Below are 16,864 nucleotides of genomic sequence, written 5' to 3'. Positions count from 1 at the left end.
CATACCAAGAAGGAGGGCAGATGGAATTCTACTTAGTGTGCTTCCTTGGGTATGCAAGTCGCAGTGGAGGCTGAGAACAGCCAGCTATGTGCAAAATTCAGTGGTGTGTTGGTATGCTATAGAATGTTGGCTTCATAGTCATAAATACGTGTTTTATATAGGTACAATATTTAGAAGCAATAGGAAGTGCTGTTTACATAAGATTTTTTTGTTGTTGTATTACTACTTTGATAGCTTTGGAGTGTTTGACAATTTGAAGAAAGGATATGTGTCAGTCCAAGATGCCTTTCATAAGAGCTTCACAAGAGAGAATCAGAAGCTGGATTTGATGCTGTCTGCAAGAGCTATTGCATATTGAAGGACATTAAAAAGTCTTTGCAAACTGATTAATTATTTAGGGAAAAAAAAAAGCTTTAGTCTGGGTTATCCTGATGAAAATTGAAAATAAGTGTCTCCTATTTGCTTAAAATGTTTTGGCCATTTGTTTCTCAACTATTTTTGTTACTCTCTTTTTAAGCCTCTCTAGCTATCATAAATTCTTGGATTTTGTAGTCTGCAAGAGGAAATCATACATTTACCTCAGGTCTCTTGTTGATATTAGCTGTCTTGAAATCCTCACTCATGTATTTCAGGATAAATACTTGTCTGATTAGGCCAAATAACTCTAATTGGTCTGATTTAACTTGGTGTTTTGCACATTTACTAGCTCATGATACTGCTCGTAGTGGGAACATTTCTTTTTGGAAAGTGCTGCAGCATTCTTTTTTCTAAAGAAGAAGATGTGAGTGAAAGTCTTTCAGATTTTGCAAAGCAGCATAACCTTAAAAGTGCCTAAGTATTTTCATGATTTGATTTAAATTTAAATGCCATCACAGAAGCCTGTCTTTCTTGTGCCGGTCTCTGTTCAATTTTAAATGTTCAGAGGCAGAATGTTGAGGCACAGCAGTGACTGATAGTGTGGGATGGCATTTTGCAAAGTGCCTGAGTAAGACATCTCTGTGAGTTTAACTTTCTTTATCAAGTAATTTGATTTGTTCTCCTTTGGTCTTAAAATCATGCAGGAGAAAGGATTCTAGACCCACTTGAATTTCTACAGTTTTGGTTCCAACGCTGAACTTGGAACCTTCATTTTCTCTTACAAAACATAGATTCAGAAGAGGGAACTGGAGTAGTACCTCAGCTGTGGAGAAAGGAGTTTGAGGAAAGTCACCTGTTGGTTTTCTCTCCAGGGTGAGGAGAGTCCCCCGTGGTGCAGAGCAGGTGCTGTGTGAGGGGTCCCCACCCAGGCAGGCAGAGCTTCTCCACGCCTGGCGAGACCTGCCATTGCCTGCCCCATACTGCACACATTTGAACATTCTCCACCAAATGCTTCCAGGGATTATAACATGGCTTTCCAAAACTGTGAGGTTGCAGCTTTTTATCATTACATTTATCTGGGGTTTGAGTTACATGTTCAGAAGTGAGTGTAACGTTGTGAGGGTGCATGAGGGAGTGATTGAGGGATGGCTGTACACTGGCTGTTCATACCTGTTCAGCCAGCTCTGTGTTTTCCGTGGGGCTTGCCCACTGACACAGCATGTTCATACTGTGTCTCACAGCTGAATTTAGCATAATATTACTGTAATGCTACTGGATGTACTTCAGGGTTGTATGCTTTTAAGACATTTAAGAAAAATAAAAAGACCAAGCCTTTCTTCAATATCTTAATTTTGAGAAGTGTATCCTTATAATTCAAGAATCACATGGAAGCTATAATCCCATCTCTCAATATGTTGTCCATACATATATATACCTCTATATATACTTTTCCTGGCCTGCAAGTGTTATTTTTGCTGAAAGTTAAATACCAAAAAAAAAAAAAAAAAAAAAAAAGCCCACACTGATAAAACCAGACCAAAACAAAGCTACATACATTTGGAAACAAGTAGTCTTGAGGTAGCATTTCTCTCTGTCTGAGTTAATAACAACATTGTTAGGAAATCAGAGTGGGACTGTTTTACAGTAAATATTCCCAGACATTTATAGCAACAGAAGGTCTGAAAAGGATCAGATTTTGCAGTTTCAGTGTACTTTAAAAAATTGGAAATAGCAGTGTCAAAATTGCGGGTTTTTTTATTTGTTAAATGTCTCCTGAAGGTCTAATTGTTTGGCCAGAGTTATTGTAAATGTATTTTTATCAGTAATATGAATGTTTTACAAAGATGTGCTTTTAAAAGTGCATTGATACTTTATATTTGAAAAAAATAAACAGTGAAACAATTCTGAAAGGCTTTTTATTTTAAAAAAGGCAATTAAAATACATATTTCAAAAAGCTTTTAATTATTTTCATTGTTTTTTCAAATGAGGGTTTGCACAGCTGCATGATTACAGTGATATATTTTAGTCTCTGGCTCCCTATTATCATTCAGTTAAGATACTCATGGAATTAATTTGAATTCCACCATGTATGGATTTTTTAAAACCAGCTGGGGTTAGCTAAAATCTTCAATGTTAGCTAATTAGTTGAAAGTTCTTGGCAGACCAGTTGTGCTGTTAGTTGGGGCCCCCACTAGCAATTAGGCCATGTTTCCCAGGAAGGACACACTGAACATGTTTATTTAAAATGTATATGTAACATTTTTTAGGCAGGTTCCTCTCAGTTCCTCAGGGAACTGCTGTCTGATAGGACCACTTGTTTGCAGCAGTGTGTCTCCAATGAGCTCAGTAAGCAGTTTGTAATGAACTAATTGAATTCAGTGGCCACTTCTCTGCCCTTCCCTGTGCTTGCCACCCTTCTGGTGACCTTCAGGTTCAGCCAGTACTTCAAGTTAATTATATCTGTAATGACTTTGCAACCTTGTTTCCATATACTGTGAACTGGGCCAAGGTTTGAATGTAAACTTTTGCCCCCCTTTCTGGTGTTGAGATAAAGAATATGAAAATGCTGTCTGCAGTGTGTGCTGTTATCCAAGTTGGAGCATCTTCCAGATTCTTAAGTTCTAAATTCAGAGATATGACTCATCTTTATATACAAAGTGTCTTTGGAGAGAGGTGTTTTCCTCTGGTTTTGTCTATATATGCATTTTGTTAACAGATGTACACACACACAAAATTCAGTTGTTAGGGTTTTTTATTGGTTTGGGATTTTTTTTTTTTTTAATTCAGAATGTAGGCCACGTTGCTAGTAAAAATTTTTTATTTCCTGTTCCTGGGATTGGTTTTGGTGTTGAGTGTTTGGCTTGTGTACTACTGTACTACATCTAATCTCATAGGGTTGGTTTTCATTCCAACCTTTTATTCTTGGTATAAAAATGTATTTTTCATGAAAGGATGAGAAAGTATCTGGGTTTCATCATAATTCTAGAAAAATAAATGTTTGCTTTTATTTTTTCAATGTAGTTGATTTCAGTTTTTGATTGCTACTGAGGATTATACAGCAGTGATTGCTAGAAGAAAAAATTCAATTTGGAGTATATTTGCCCTCATAAAATAATGGTATTGAGAAAAGCAAACTTGTTCTTCCAGTCTTAAGAAGGCTGCATAATCTGTGTCAAGGAAATATCTGGACAAAAGTATCAGAAATTATTTTCTTTTCTATTGCTACTTTTGTCTCTCCTAGTATTCCTGGGATACTTGTAGTTCTCTATATTTAGACCACAAGTGTCTAAAAGCAATAGCTTTAGTTTCAGTGTTAACACATGAAAGCTTTAACTCGATAAAAGAGCATGGTGTGAATCAAACTACTGTTTCCTTGTCTTCTATTTAGATTTAGAATTAACACCTTCCAGTACATTGTATAGATTATCATTGGATTTTCTGAATTATTCTTCTGTAGTTATCTGTTGAGCATGACCATTTTTGAACGAGTCACTTTCAAAAAGATACAAATTCAAGTGCTATACCAAAAGGTTTAGTAGGTGATGGTGGAAATTTTGTTTTTACTTTTTTGCTGCTCCCAAATTTACATAATGCACTTTTTTCTAGACATGGTGTCAAAATACATGATTCTGGACTTCTTACAATCCAGCTTCAATTTCCTTTTCATTGTATACATGTAGCTACATAAATTAAATATTGGTCAAGAAAATGAAGTTATATTATGTTTGCTTGCTTTTAGAATGATGAAATTTCATGATGAAGGCAACATTTTGTTCAAAAAGGTGAAATACAAGCAGTTGTTTGTTGTTTGGGGTTTTCTTCCCAAAACATAGAAGTCTTAATATATACATATATACCTATGCACAATAATATACTGTTGCATGTGAAGATTTTAGTATATTGTACCAGGATAACTGAAATGTCAAATACACCCTTATTTGAAGTCATACTATAAGTTTTAATTAACATTTAGTTTGAAATACAGTTCATTCAAGAAATAATTTTCTCATGTAAACAGCAAAATCTTCTCCTTTTTAGGATTATTCTGGTACTGTTTTCTGCTCAGTTATGCCCTACAAACTCAGGGCATCATTCACTTGATCTTGTTTACCAAATCTGTTTTCTTTGTGTATGCAGTGCAGAGTTAACACGGAAAATGATTCCTCTCCCATGGTAGCACTAAGTTTTTAAGAAAACCATTGATTCTGTAGGTAGCAGGTTGACTTCACGTACCATGTGAACCCTGTCATTGCTTTGCTGAAAGTAGCTGTACTGTAAATAAACAAATGCATACACACACTTTTATAGGACAGGGTAATCTGAATGATATGCAAAACAGAACAAATGTCGATTTCACTATCAGGTTTAAAAGGTATTTTTAAAATAGTTGGAATTTGAATTACTTTTTAGTAACTCAAATTTATAATTAAATTATATAGTTAACTCAGGTTTATAGTCCATAATGTTCTTTCACTAAATTTACCTGAGGGGATAGCTGTTAATTTTTTGAGAGGGATAGGGACGGAGAGACCTAGTTGGAGTGGCTGAAGGAAGGTTGGGAAAAGAGTGTTCTCACTTCTTTGGCAAGGAGTGTGCTGCCTTTAATTTTTAGGTTGTATTGCTTCCATCCCTTTAAATCCTGTGAACTCAGACTAAGTTCACGTATCCTTACTTTGCTGACCCAGGAAAACCAAAGCCCTGTAAGCACCTGCAAAAGGAAAATCAGATAACTCTACTTCTTCAACCCTGCTAATCCCCTAGCATTGCTGATCTGATTCTGATCTGTAAGCAGCTTCATTTTGAAGTCTGCTTTACGGGATCAGTTGATCGTGAAGTTGTCCATCTTTAGCAATAATAACTCCTTAAAATGCTATGCTAGCCTTTTATTCATTCCCTACACTTTTTATATATTCCCTTTTTTAACATAACTATTAATTGTTGACACTGTTGACCAAATACAACTGCGTCAATGAGATATATATTTTCCTTGTAGAAGTGGTTTCATTTTCTGCTAGAGATATTACGTGGATAGATGTAAAAATTTATTTTTTTCCTGTCTATATTAGAACATAAACATTGAAAGAACATGAGTATTCACTTGGATTTCTAAAAAAGATATTTTTATAAGTGGTTGACTTTATTTTGACTTTGTAAAAAAGTTGATTTCCCCACTGCTGTTTCTGCCTGTTTAGCAAACACCTGCATAACAATTGCCTGCTCTGTGACTGGGAGGGGGGGGGGGTGTTTCACTGTTAATACAGCTAGTATTGTTGAGAAATATTGTTCCTCTGTATTAATTTTTCATTCCTGCAGAAGTTCAGTCTTTTAAAAGGAGAGAGGTCAGAATTAGAGCACAGCACTCTTTCAAGAAGAACACTATAAAACAAACATAGTATACCAGCGTTGTAGTTGGTGGCAACTGATGATGCATATGCCAGGAGATAATAGTTGCATTTCTGAGAATTAGTTTTCATTTTGTGATTTACTGGTTCTTAGCACTTCTTGATGTAATTACAGAGGTTTAATAACAAGTACTGTTTAAATCATACATTGAAAAATGCAGATATATGAGAATATTCAGTTCTGAGTTATTGATTAAAGACAACAGATTCCAGCTATCTAGGATGATAATTAATTGGCAGAAGTTAAGCAGCAGGAAAGTACTTAAAAGCATTTGTATTAATGTTGGATTAATTTTGTGATTGTCTCCTGCATAATTTGGCATTCTGTAGTAGTGAAGGTAGGAAAGCACTTCTTATTTCATATACCTATTATGATGGATGATTCTTCAGTATATCCTGATTTTTTTTTTCCCCAAATACATGGAAAAAATATATTACGCTGTGCAAGGCAGAGGTGTTTGCAGCTTTTTGCTTGACTCCTGTCATATTCAAAGTATTGAATTTTTATGTAAATGGAAATAATATGTCAGAAGCTGCATGACTGTTGATCAATTTTAATTGTTCGTTAACTGTAGCTTGTCAATAACTTTGCAGACATAATTAAATAATAGAATACTTCTGTGATCTATTGTTGGAATTGATCCTTTGATGAGAACTTTGGGTTCTTGACTCCTGAGACAGTAACACATTAAATAAGAAAACATAGTGGGCTTGAAATGTGTAACAGACTGTTTTCTTTCTCCCCCTTGCCTCCTTTCCCACCAAAAGCTGACCTTATGAATACTTAGGAGATGTAGTTTTGTTTTTATTAACTTTAAGAAGCTGCCAAAGAGATCAGGACTCATCATTTTGGGAAATTGTACAAACATTATGTGCACTGAATTTGTGAGTTATAGGAAAAGTGGCTTAATAAGAGAAGGTAACAGGAATTATTGATTCCATCTCTGTTTACCTTGTCATCACTTTTGGTCATTATCTAGCCATTTTCTTCTTTCAGTTCTGCCAGGTATGTATTAAACATGTCAAGAGTCTTTGTGGCGAGCTAAAGATCAGAAGGCTATTTGTATTAATGGGTGTAAGGATGAAAAGACATGGCAGTGTTCATATGTTGCAGTCAAAAGGGTTTTCACTTACACCCAATCTAAATGTTTCTATTAATTGTATGTGTGCATATGATATCCTAGTGGCTCCTATTTTTTTTTTCCCATCAGCTTTGCAGTGTTATTTACAGGCTTTTTTTCTTCGTCTATTGGCAGGTATTTAATTAGTCAAGGAGCGCATGTAGGAGCTGTAAATAGTGAAGGAGACACTCCATTAGATATTGCTGAAGAAGAGGCAATGGAAGAGCTGCTTCAGAATGAAGTAAATAGACAAGGTAATTTTGAATACAGAAGAGTGGTTGTATTTATGGACACTAAATGTATTTTTGAAAACTTGGGCTAAATTGTGACTATTAAAGTCTATTTTCTAAAGAGAGTCGATCAATATAGAATGTACAGTGTTAAAGTGTCAATCTCTTAGAACAGATTTACGTTTAACAGTAAATTGTAATTGTTTCAGGCTTTGTCCAGTTTTAATTTATACTCTTAAACCCATTTAATGCCCAAAGCAAATGCTAAGGAGAAATGGGAAAATATGATCTGCAGGGAAATAAGGGAACCTACTGATAATACAGAAGCAGACAGTGGATTTGCAAAGGCTTTGGTTTAGTGAATTGGTGGTGTTAACAGAAGTTTGATTAGCAGTTTTTACAATTAACACACAGTGAACATCACTGTTGTGTGTATTTTTTGTCTGTATTACCATTTCTCTTTTAATTAGTTGTTCTCTTTTCTAACAGTACTGTCAGTCTTTGCTTTGCATTGTTTCTGGAATGCACTTCAACCTAGATTTTTTAAGGCTGTTCTTGAAATGCTTGGCTTTACTGACATGTGATAGTAAATGACTGCAGTAGCTCTTTGTGAAATTGGAATTGCTTGGGGACTGAACTCTTCCAAGATCTCTCTTTGATATATTATTGCTTTTTAAAAAAGAAGTACTTTGTCATATGGGATTTTACATACGTTTTATAATGCGGATGTTCAACATTACATACTAATTTTTATGCTTTTGTAAGTTTAATTAAATTATTTTGAACAGCCCGATTGCAAAATTAGCATATTGACACAGCACTGAAAATTTCAGTGAGGTTTACATATTTCACAGTTGAAGCTTACTGTAAACTGTGTACGGTACTATCTTTATAAATCTGAGAGGAAGGTGCATGTTCCCACTCTGTAGCTATTAGCTTCTAAAGGAATAATTTAGATTTTAAAATACTACATTCCACTTAGTATGGACAACTGTTTTCCTTCCTCTTGCATTTTTATGGCAGTTGGTTTGCTTGCTTGTTTCACGAAAGCAGGGAAGAAGGCATGCATTATCCCTCCTTCTAAATTTGTGTCTGAAGACATAAGAACGAAGGGCTTTTACATGCAGAGATAAAATCAAATTAAGCATTTCATTATTGTGGATGAAAATGGAATAGAAATGGTATGAATCTGGTTGTGAACTTACAGTTGAATATCTTACTAAATCATGGGAAGTTGTCTCAGTGATAATTATGCACCTTTGATGGCATAATTTGATAATCCTTAGGTTGAATATATATATTACATAAATGTGTGTTAATGTTACATAAAAAAGGATTATTTACTCATTATCAGAATCACTTAGAAAGTGCATAAATGTGTGTGTTGTGGCTAGAGAAGTTAATAGCCCTAAAATAGGAACCTGATTGTTTCTCTTAATGTGCAGTCGACAGTGAGGCATTGTGACAGTTTTATCTTTGGCTATGCATGGAGTTGAATATAATTATCCATCCAGCAGTGAGATAATTAGTATTTCTTCCATAGGATACACTCCTTCATATCAAATAAAACAGTGCTACAGTTTAGATAATGCAAGTTAACAGTGGGGTCAATGATCAGCCCTGGCTCAGTGTTAAGGGTAATGGAAGACCAGCCTATTTATTTTGAAAATAAGCAAGCCTGGGTGAAAGAGTATCTTATCTCTATGTAGGTAAAATATGCAGTGTGAAAATTAAGTAGGCACTTTCCATGACATTTTTGCCTTGCAACCCTTTCATATGTTTATTCGTACATTCATTTTAGTTTCATTTTTGTGTAGCAGTGTTAATGCTGTAAATTTGGCTTCCTACATATTGGCAGTCAGAGTTGTTTGGTGGCAAAAGATTGCTTGGAAAGATCGATCAGGTTCATTGTGATTTCAGATTTAAGTGATGGTATTTGAAGTTTGTTTCCATTAGAAATATGAGAAGAAACACTTGTTATATCTCCTTTCTTACTGCTTTTGCAGCCCTTATGTCTTTATAGGAAATGTCAAAACAGACTACTCAGCTACTCAGCATTCTATTAATCATCAATTCGTACTTACGCCCAATTTTTGGCAGGTGTCAAGCTGTATTTTAAGGACATGTCTTATTACAGAACAAAATGTGGGAGCCTCTAGAGGCACTAAACGCACAAAAATAAATCATGGAATACAATACAGTTCAGTTCTGTGAGACATTACAGGCTTAATAAGAGGAAGGATCTGTAATGTTTCCTCATCCTATTTTAGCATTCAGGCTCCAGTGTCTGATCTGAGTAGTGAGGAGATGGTCAGTGATCCAAAGTAATCTTGTTATACAAGTTCTATTGTAAGGATTGTTGGCCATTAAAGAAGAAAGATTTTCTAGTATTGTTATCCACGTGTCTGTTTTTCTTCAGTCATTCTCATCCACACATGCTACACCCCTAAATTGCACCGAGGATCAGGTGCCTTTTCATGTGTTCTCTTGTGTGCTGCTGAGCAAATAGCATGACTTGATGCAATGGAGTGTGCAGGAATTGTGAACTAAGGGAATAGCTATCCTGTAACTGAAGCCATACAGTTCTGATTGTTAGAAAAAAATTTTCTACCCTAATCTTCAGCGGGGAATTACTGGCTTAAATATTTTCTAAGCTTAAAATCTAGCTTAGTTTTGTGAAAAGATAAATTACATACTCAAGTAAGCTATTAAGATATTTTTGACCTATTTACAAACATTTCACAGATAACAAAATCAGGTGTTGTACGAAAATTATTCCAAAGTAGTGCAGAACAACTGTTCTGTTTGCGCTCCATGTGGTTTAAATATTTTGTGTGTTGTAGGAAAACCCTTCTTCTATGACTTGTTTTGTTGCTCCCCCATATGACTAATATCTTTTGCATTGGTCAATCCCATGTATATATAGGGGCCACTGCAATCCTCAAAATTATTTAGCTTCATCAAAAATTTTATTTAGTTTCTCAGCGTGACCTGTCATGTTTCTACTCTGCAGTGTTTCAACACAGAGTTGAGGAAGTTGTCTTTCACCAGTAAAGTTTTCATTTGCATTGGTAAAAACCAGCAGACTTGAAAGAGATGTAGCTTTAGCCCTTGCCAGCCCTGGCCAGTTTTAAATGTTGTCTCTCCTCAGGGCTTGAGTGGGGTTAAGTGTAATGGTTTGAAGTGATTTTTTTTAGCTGTTGATCATCAGATGTCCTCTTAAAATTATTTTTAACTGCTTAAGCAGTTATTTTGAATTATAGGAAACATTCTCAGGAGGTGAGTTAGTGGGGAGAGATTATGTGAGGTGAATCAGGGGCTCAGCATGGTAGCTATTTATTCAGTAACTATCAGTGGTCACTCCTGTTCCAAGGAGAAACACATGTTCCTCATTCTTAATTATAGGTAATGTAACAAGACTCTCACAGATGTATTGCTTAACTCAGATTTGTTTATGTGGATAAAATGCGAACTATTACATTTGTATATAAACATTCACTTCGTGAAGTAAAAAGTGGGTTGATCTTCCTTGCAGTATCTATAAAACATGCCTTTATATGGCTGAGTCGTCCTGAAACAATGATTCAGCAGTTAAATTTATGCTGAGTTTTCATTAAATGCTCACTGAACAGCACACTGTTTTCAAACCTGTTTGGGGCTGTTGAATAACACTTGTTGATCAGAAAAAAAAGTGAAAGCCTTTGGCAATAAATTATTAATGATTTAAGTTGTTAGGCTGCCAGAGAGGTTAAGCGCACTGGTGGTGTGAGCAGCTGCTGTGGCTGAGGCTGAGCTGGGAGGCAGCGCATTGCCATCTATGGGCCGTCGGGAGAAAGGGTTGGAAACAGATGAGCAGCATTTTCTTTTCTCCTGGTATCTTAGTTGAGTCTGGAAAACAGAAGGAAGGAGAAAGGCCCATACAAGGTATAATAAAGGCTGTTTACATTCCATTTTCTGTAGTTGATAATGGGAACTGCATTTTTCTCAGAGCACAGCTTTTTTTTGTCACACACAGTTTGATGCCCATTTTCACACCAGTTATTAATGCGGAATGTTTTATTTAGATTGGCAATATTCTGGTACTTCCTTTTATTGAATATGACCAGAAATTTATTGTCTTGTAAAATAATACATTGATACAGCCATTACTCCTCTGCAACCATTTTATTTTGTATGGGCTTCAGAAATCCAGTAGTTCATTATATTAATGGAAGTCTGTATTGAGTTTTAGTTATTTATTCTGCAAAAGCATTGCTATTTTGACATAATAACCTGGGTTGTTAGGCCTGTCTGGAAAGTAAGCTTAGATGTGACCCATTAGAAGCTCACAAGATCAGGGTTTGTGATGAGGTATTTCTCTGTTCTTCCTTTATACAAAAGTGCATCTGAACAAACAGGTGCATACATGAACAGTTTTCCACTGATAGGACTTTTTTCAGATTCTTCAAGTGGAGAAGGTTATTCATGCTGATAAGGATTCACAGTTGGACTTTAAGCATACAAAAAGGGAATGAACATAAATGTGACTAAGAGATGATCAAATACACACTATATATTTACATAGTAGTGTTTTGCAGGCAAGACTGATGCGTGAATGACTGTACTCTAGAGTATTGTCCCAGGATCTGCTGGTCACTGCTGTATCATTCTGAACAGCCAGCAGATGCTCAGGCCCATGAAGTTACAGTTTGCAGTAATTCACATATCAACATGTAGGAGCTTCCTGAGGAATGAGAATATGTGACTATCAATGTGGTATTGATTCAGACTCCTGGTCTTCACTCTTCATACTTGGAAAGTTTTTCCGCTTTTTCTTCTGCTGAGTCCTTCAAAAGCCTTGTATGTCTTCCTGCATCTTGGAGACTCAACATCCAGATTATAGTTTTTCATAAGTTTCTGATAAAATGTAATTCTATTCATTTTTTACCTGAATTGTCAAGATTAAAATGGTTTTGCTGGTCAATTAATTTAATGAGTCTAGGTGTTCAGTGAAGTCCTCAGAACACTGTCTAACTTGCTTCAATTACATTATGGTATTTGAAGCTTTATCTTTTCATTGTCTTTAGCATAAAGTTTTAGAGTATATATATCTGCCAAGTCCCTGCATACCAGTCTGTAAGATTAGAGAAATCATACACTTAAAAACATTTGGTTGAAGGTTGGGTCACTGATTTTCTGATAGAGGTCAACCCAGATGCAATTTGTGTTCCTGATGATCACAGTTTCTGAATTGTTTTTCCTTATTAGTTGTCACCATTCAGCCATTATAGGTAGAATTATGCTCATGCATAGTTCTTTTCAAGATCTCTTTCCTGCTGTATTCTTAAGTAGTAATTGCAAAAATGCTTGCAAAGAATGTGTTTGCATTACCCATTCAAGGTCTGGAATTTATTTCCATTTGTTTAACCTGATATACTTGTAGGTGATATGATGGTAGACTGTGTTTCTGCCTTTCCATCAGTATATGATCTTTTTTGTGAGACATACTGTAAAAAGTTTTCAGTGTTTTTGGTGATGTCTTATTAGAGGTATGAAGTGCAATATCCAAAGTATTGTCTATTTGTGCATAAGGCTTGTGATTCACAGTGATAGGAGACAAACCAGAATTGCATCAGAAAGTATAAAAGATATAGCTCCATCTTGTCATCAGTGTTAAGAAGCAAGATTGTTTCTCTTTCCATAGAGTTCTATTTATAAAACAACTTCAGCTGTTTTCTGCTGTATACAGATACATCAACACAGACTTATATTTTGATGCTTAGAAAATTCAAATAGAATTTTCCTCTTTTTTTTTTAACAGGTCACTTCAGTAATTATTAATGTGATGGTAGACATTCTTAAAAGAATGAATTTGAAGAATTTTAGTAAATTGATTCTTACTCCTATTTATTTGTAATCCTTTTTCCACCCAGCCCCTCCTTCTGTTAAAAAAGGCATTATGCAAGCTGTCTTACAATATTGGAATTAATATTTCAAGAAATATTCAGATTGTTTAGTTTTTATTTAACTATAGCATATAAATGTGGCATAAAATTTGTTATATAATCGAACTGAAGTATTTGAATGAAAATATTTTGTGTCTTTTCTTCCCCTCTCCTCCTCCTTGCCTGAATTAGGGGTTGATATAGAATCAGCTCGAAAAGAAGAAGAGCGAATAATGCTAAGAGATGCAAGACAGTGGCTCAACAGCGGCCATATAAATGATGTCAGGCATGCAAAATCTGGGGGCACAGCACTTCATGTAGCTGCTGCTAAGGGCTATACAGAAGTCTTAAAGTAAGTGTGGTTTAACTTTTCCTGTTTTATTGTCTTAATGTAATGGTGCTTGGAATTGGGCACTTCTAACTTTTAGAGGGTGTATCTTGAAAATCCCAGTCTCTCTGGAACAATCTATTCTCAAAGCTTGATTTTATGTTTTCAAGCACTCATAAACCATGATGTTGTTAGCTTTCTATTATAAGTCATTCAAAATATGAATACCTTATACATGTTGAGCCTAAATACTTACTTAAGAGAAAGAAGTTGATAAAAAAATTAACATTTCTAAAAACAGCTAAATAAACGAGCTTAAGACCTTTTCATAATGCCAGTTAGCATCCTGGTTGGTGCATATTTTCAAGATACTGTATTTATTTCCATACATAAAGCAGAGTTAGTAATCCAGGCTAGAAGTTTTTACATTTCAAAATCATATAATTTAACTTCGTGTTTTGGTGTTGTTTTTAAAAATTATGACTCTTGAAATCTTCCCTGGAAAGCTTTAGGCTTCAGGTGTCCCCTAATTCACAGCTTTTGATAAATGTAATATCAATACATATTGTAGCATATTAAATTTCTTTTTATTAAAACTCTCCTTTCATTGTAGTAAAGCATAATTAGTAATACATTACTTTAACATGACTGTAAATTTGACCAGTGCTAGGAACACTTACAAACTGTAACATGAGTGAAAATGAGCACACATCCTGACTGTGAGTATTGGTGCCTTTAAAGTCTGCAGAGCGATTTATTGAATGGGAGTTCTGTTTCAAAAAAATTTGATGCTTCAACATGATGAAGACAAATTATTCTGTTGGAAAGAGTCTCTTTTTTTAGAGTTGCAGGTATCTAACGGAGTTGTATCTATAATTTTGGGTGTTTTTTAGCTCCCTCAGTTATTGTCTTTTTTGTAGTCTAGTCTGTATACTTCTTATAGGAGAGGAAAACATGCGTGCAGGCAATTTTTCAAATTATCGAGAATGTGTGCTCTGTATTGGATGCAATACTGCAAGATTTGCAGCTAAGCATGTGTCAAAGTTGACTCATTGGAGGATATTGCTATAAGTATATTGGCTCTTGAGAAATTGAGAGAATTTTTTGAAAATAATATTTTGTTCCTATGTGATTTTTAACAATTATGGATAGTGTTTCAGAAAGCTCTTAGCTCTTTACATAGAAATACTTGTTAGGTTAAGTGTTCTTTGTCACTTTGATATTTGACTGAGAGCTGTGATGAATGTGAGTGTTGAATGCAGGCAGAGCAGCAGGTCCTGTCTTTGAGAAACTCTTTGCCCTCTCAGGGAACAGTTGAAGCATGTAAACACTAGATTTTTGCAAAAAGTAAATGACAGGAAATTAAAGTTTCAAGCAACTGATTCTAGAAAGGAAGGAGGTTTTAACAGTTTACTAATATGAACACTGTATCTTACTATTTTTTACATTCTGCAGCTCTTCTCCTTAAAAAGCTTTTTTGCCTATTACTGCATGTACAGAGAAGAATATCTAACTATAGAAACAACAGTCTTTAGAGAGGAAGTGAATAGAGAAGAAAATGGAAAAGAATGTTTTTCTTGAATTTTCCTTAATATATATGTATACACACCTGCTAAACAATGAAAAGGCAGATGTTTCTATGAGAAGTAAAATTAATCGTCAGTAGCCCAACTAAAATATCTGTGAGAAAAAAGGAGAAAGATACTCCCATAGAGCAGTTTCACAATTTTTATGAAAATTTATTTATCTCTGTCAACAGTGTCAAGATCTATTTCTTTTAATTTCTTCAGGCTTTTAATACAGGCTCACTACGATGTAAATATCAAAGATTATGATGGCTGGACACCACTTCATGCTGCTGCTCACTGGGGTAAAGAAGAAGCATGTCGCATTTTAGTGGAAAACCTATGTGATATGGAGGCTGTCAACAAAGTGGTAGGATTTTTATGTAATCCTTGTCAAGATACAAAGTTCTGGTCTCTAAAGTGACTTTAGAAGCCAGGGTAAGAAAAGTGATGATAAATCGCTGTTTACTGTACGTGGAGCTTTATATAATGCATGTGTTGTCAAAACAGCATGGTTGTGTTCAGAACTAAATTCTCTGATTGTCTAAATTAATTTTTAGGCCAACTTTATGATTAGTTCTGTATTAAAAATTCATTCAGTCTTTGACATGGAAATTCACAACTGAAAGAGTTTGTTGACATTTCAGAAGTACAAAATTAGTGACTTGATGGATTGCATTCAGGCTTTCATTTGATCTCTGAAGATGATGATGATACCTTTGGGTAGTGTTTTAACTCTTAAAATCAGCTTGTGTTGGTATATTAAAGAGTTGTCACTATATTATGCTGATTTGGGTGTAGTGGAAAAAACTTGTAGGCAACTCAAGACACCCTGGACATAACCTGAATGCTTCCTAAACTCTATTTCTTTGACTTTTATGCAATGTAGCTTGTGTAACTTGCTGATCTTGCTCCCAAGAGACACAAATATGTTCATGAGTTCACATGACCATCAAAAGGATCCAAACCTTTTCATTCAGCCATATAAGTGCTGAGCTCTCATTCTTCTCTTATGTGTGTTTTAAAGATAGATTCTGTTCTGCTTCCAATTTATGTGTTAGATTTTTTACTGGGGTTGTGAAAATGTGGATGTTATACACTAGAGAGCACTCTTATGAAAGTATGTTCAAATTCACTGGACAAGGATGAGAAAAAAGGCAACATAGAGAGATGTCAGCTGGGTTTTTTGGTTTATGGACTTGTCTCTGCAAGCTAGGAAAGTTTTGCCCATTTCTAAGTAAGTTTTTAAGTGAGCTTTTTTTTACTTTTGAAGATATGAGGATTGAAAACTCTGGATTTTATTTCAGTTGTATGTGCTTAGCATATCAGAGAACTCAGCCAGTATTGTTTAGGCATCTGATTTCAGGTATCAACTGTTGCCAGATTTGCGTTTAAGATGTAACCTTCCAACTTTTTAAAAATCACGACTCTTGAAATCTTCTCTGGAACAGGGAACTTGCAACAGTTTTCTGCAAAGTGACTTTTTGTGGTCATAGTAATTCTAACTACCACGTAATAGCTGCCTAAAAATAGAACGCCACATTAAAAACTTAGTTAAAATGTACATATAAACCTGTGATAATAGTCATGGCAGAAGACCTTAACTGTTTTGCCTAATGCTTGTTGAAAGGTGCACATGCTTCTGCTATATGATCAATCAGAATTAGTGGTTTAGAGGTTCATCTTTTCTAACCAGTTAAGATAGTCTTCACAGGGTAATTAGAAATAAGTTTGCCTTTAGTTAACATTTTGAGAAACTGAAATAAGCACAGACAAACAGGAACATTTCATTATCATTACAAGCTGCTGTGGCCACTTTTAAATGACAGCTCTGTTTTTATTACTGGTTATTGTACGGAAGTACTTCCTAGTTTGATCTTATTGTGATCCCCCCAACATCTCAGTAAGTCCACCCAGCATGTTGATTTATGCCCAG

General features: G+C 35.1%; 1 protein-coding gene across 10 annotated transcripts in view; it reads left to right on the top strand.

Moving 5' to 3' along the window:
- The window catches only part of PPP1R12A (protein phosphatase 1 regulatory subunit 12A), a 112,112-nt gene that overhangs the window by 53,742 nt on the left and 41,506 nt on the right, over nucleotides 1–16,864 (top strand). For all 10 annotated transcript variants that reach the window (XM_079303854.1, XM_079303859.1, XM_079303860.1 and 7 more), the window contains exons 3-5: nucleotides 7,017–7,135; nucleotides 13,228–13,387; nucleotides 15,154–15,298. In XM_079303854.1, coding sequence (XP_079159980.1) covers nucleotides 7,017–7,135; nucleotides 13,228–13,387; nucleotides 15,154–15,298 — 424 coding nt within the window. The remainder of the gene's footprint in view (nucleotides 1–7,016; nucleotides 7,136–13,227; nucleotides 13,388–15,153; nucleotides 15,299–16,864) is intronic.

The sequence above is a fragment of the Erithacus rubecula genome (genome assembly GCF_903797595.1).
Source record: "Erithacus rubecula genome assembly, chromosome: 4".
Classification (NCBI taxonomy): Eukaryota; Metazoa; Chordata; class Aves; order Passeriformes; family Muscicapidae; genus Erithacus; species Erithacus rubecula.
The sequence above is the reverse complement of the archived record's forward strand: the minus strand, read 5'-3'. Positions and strand labels throughout refer to the sequence as shown.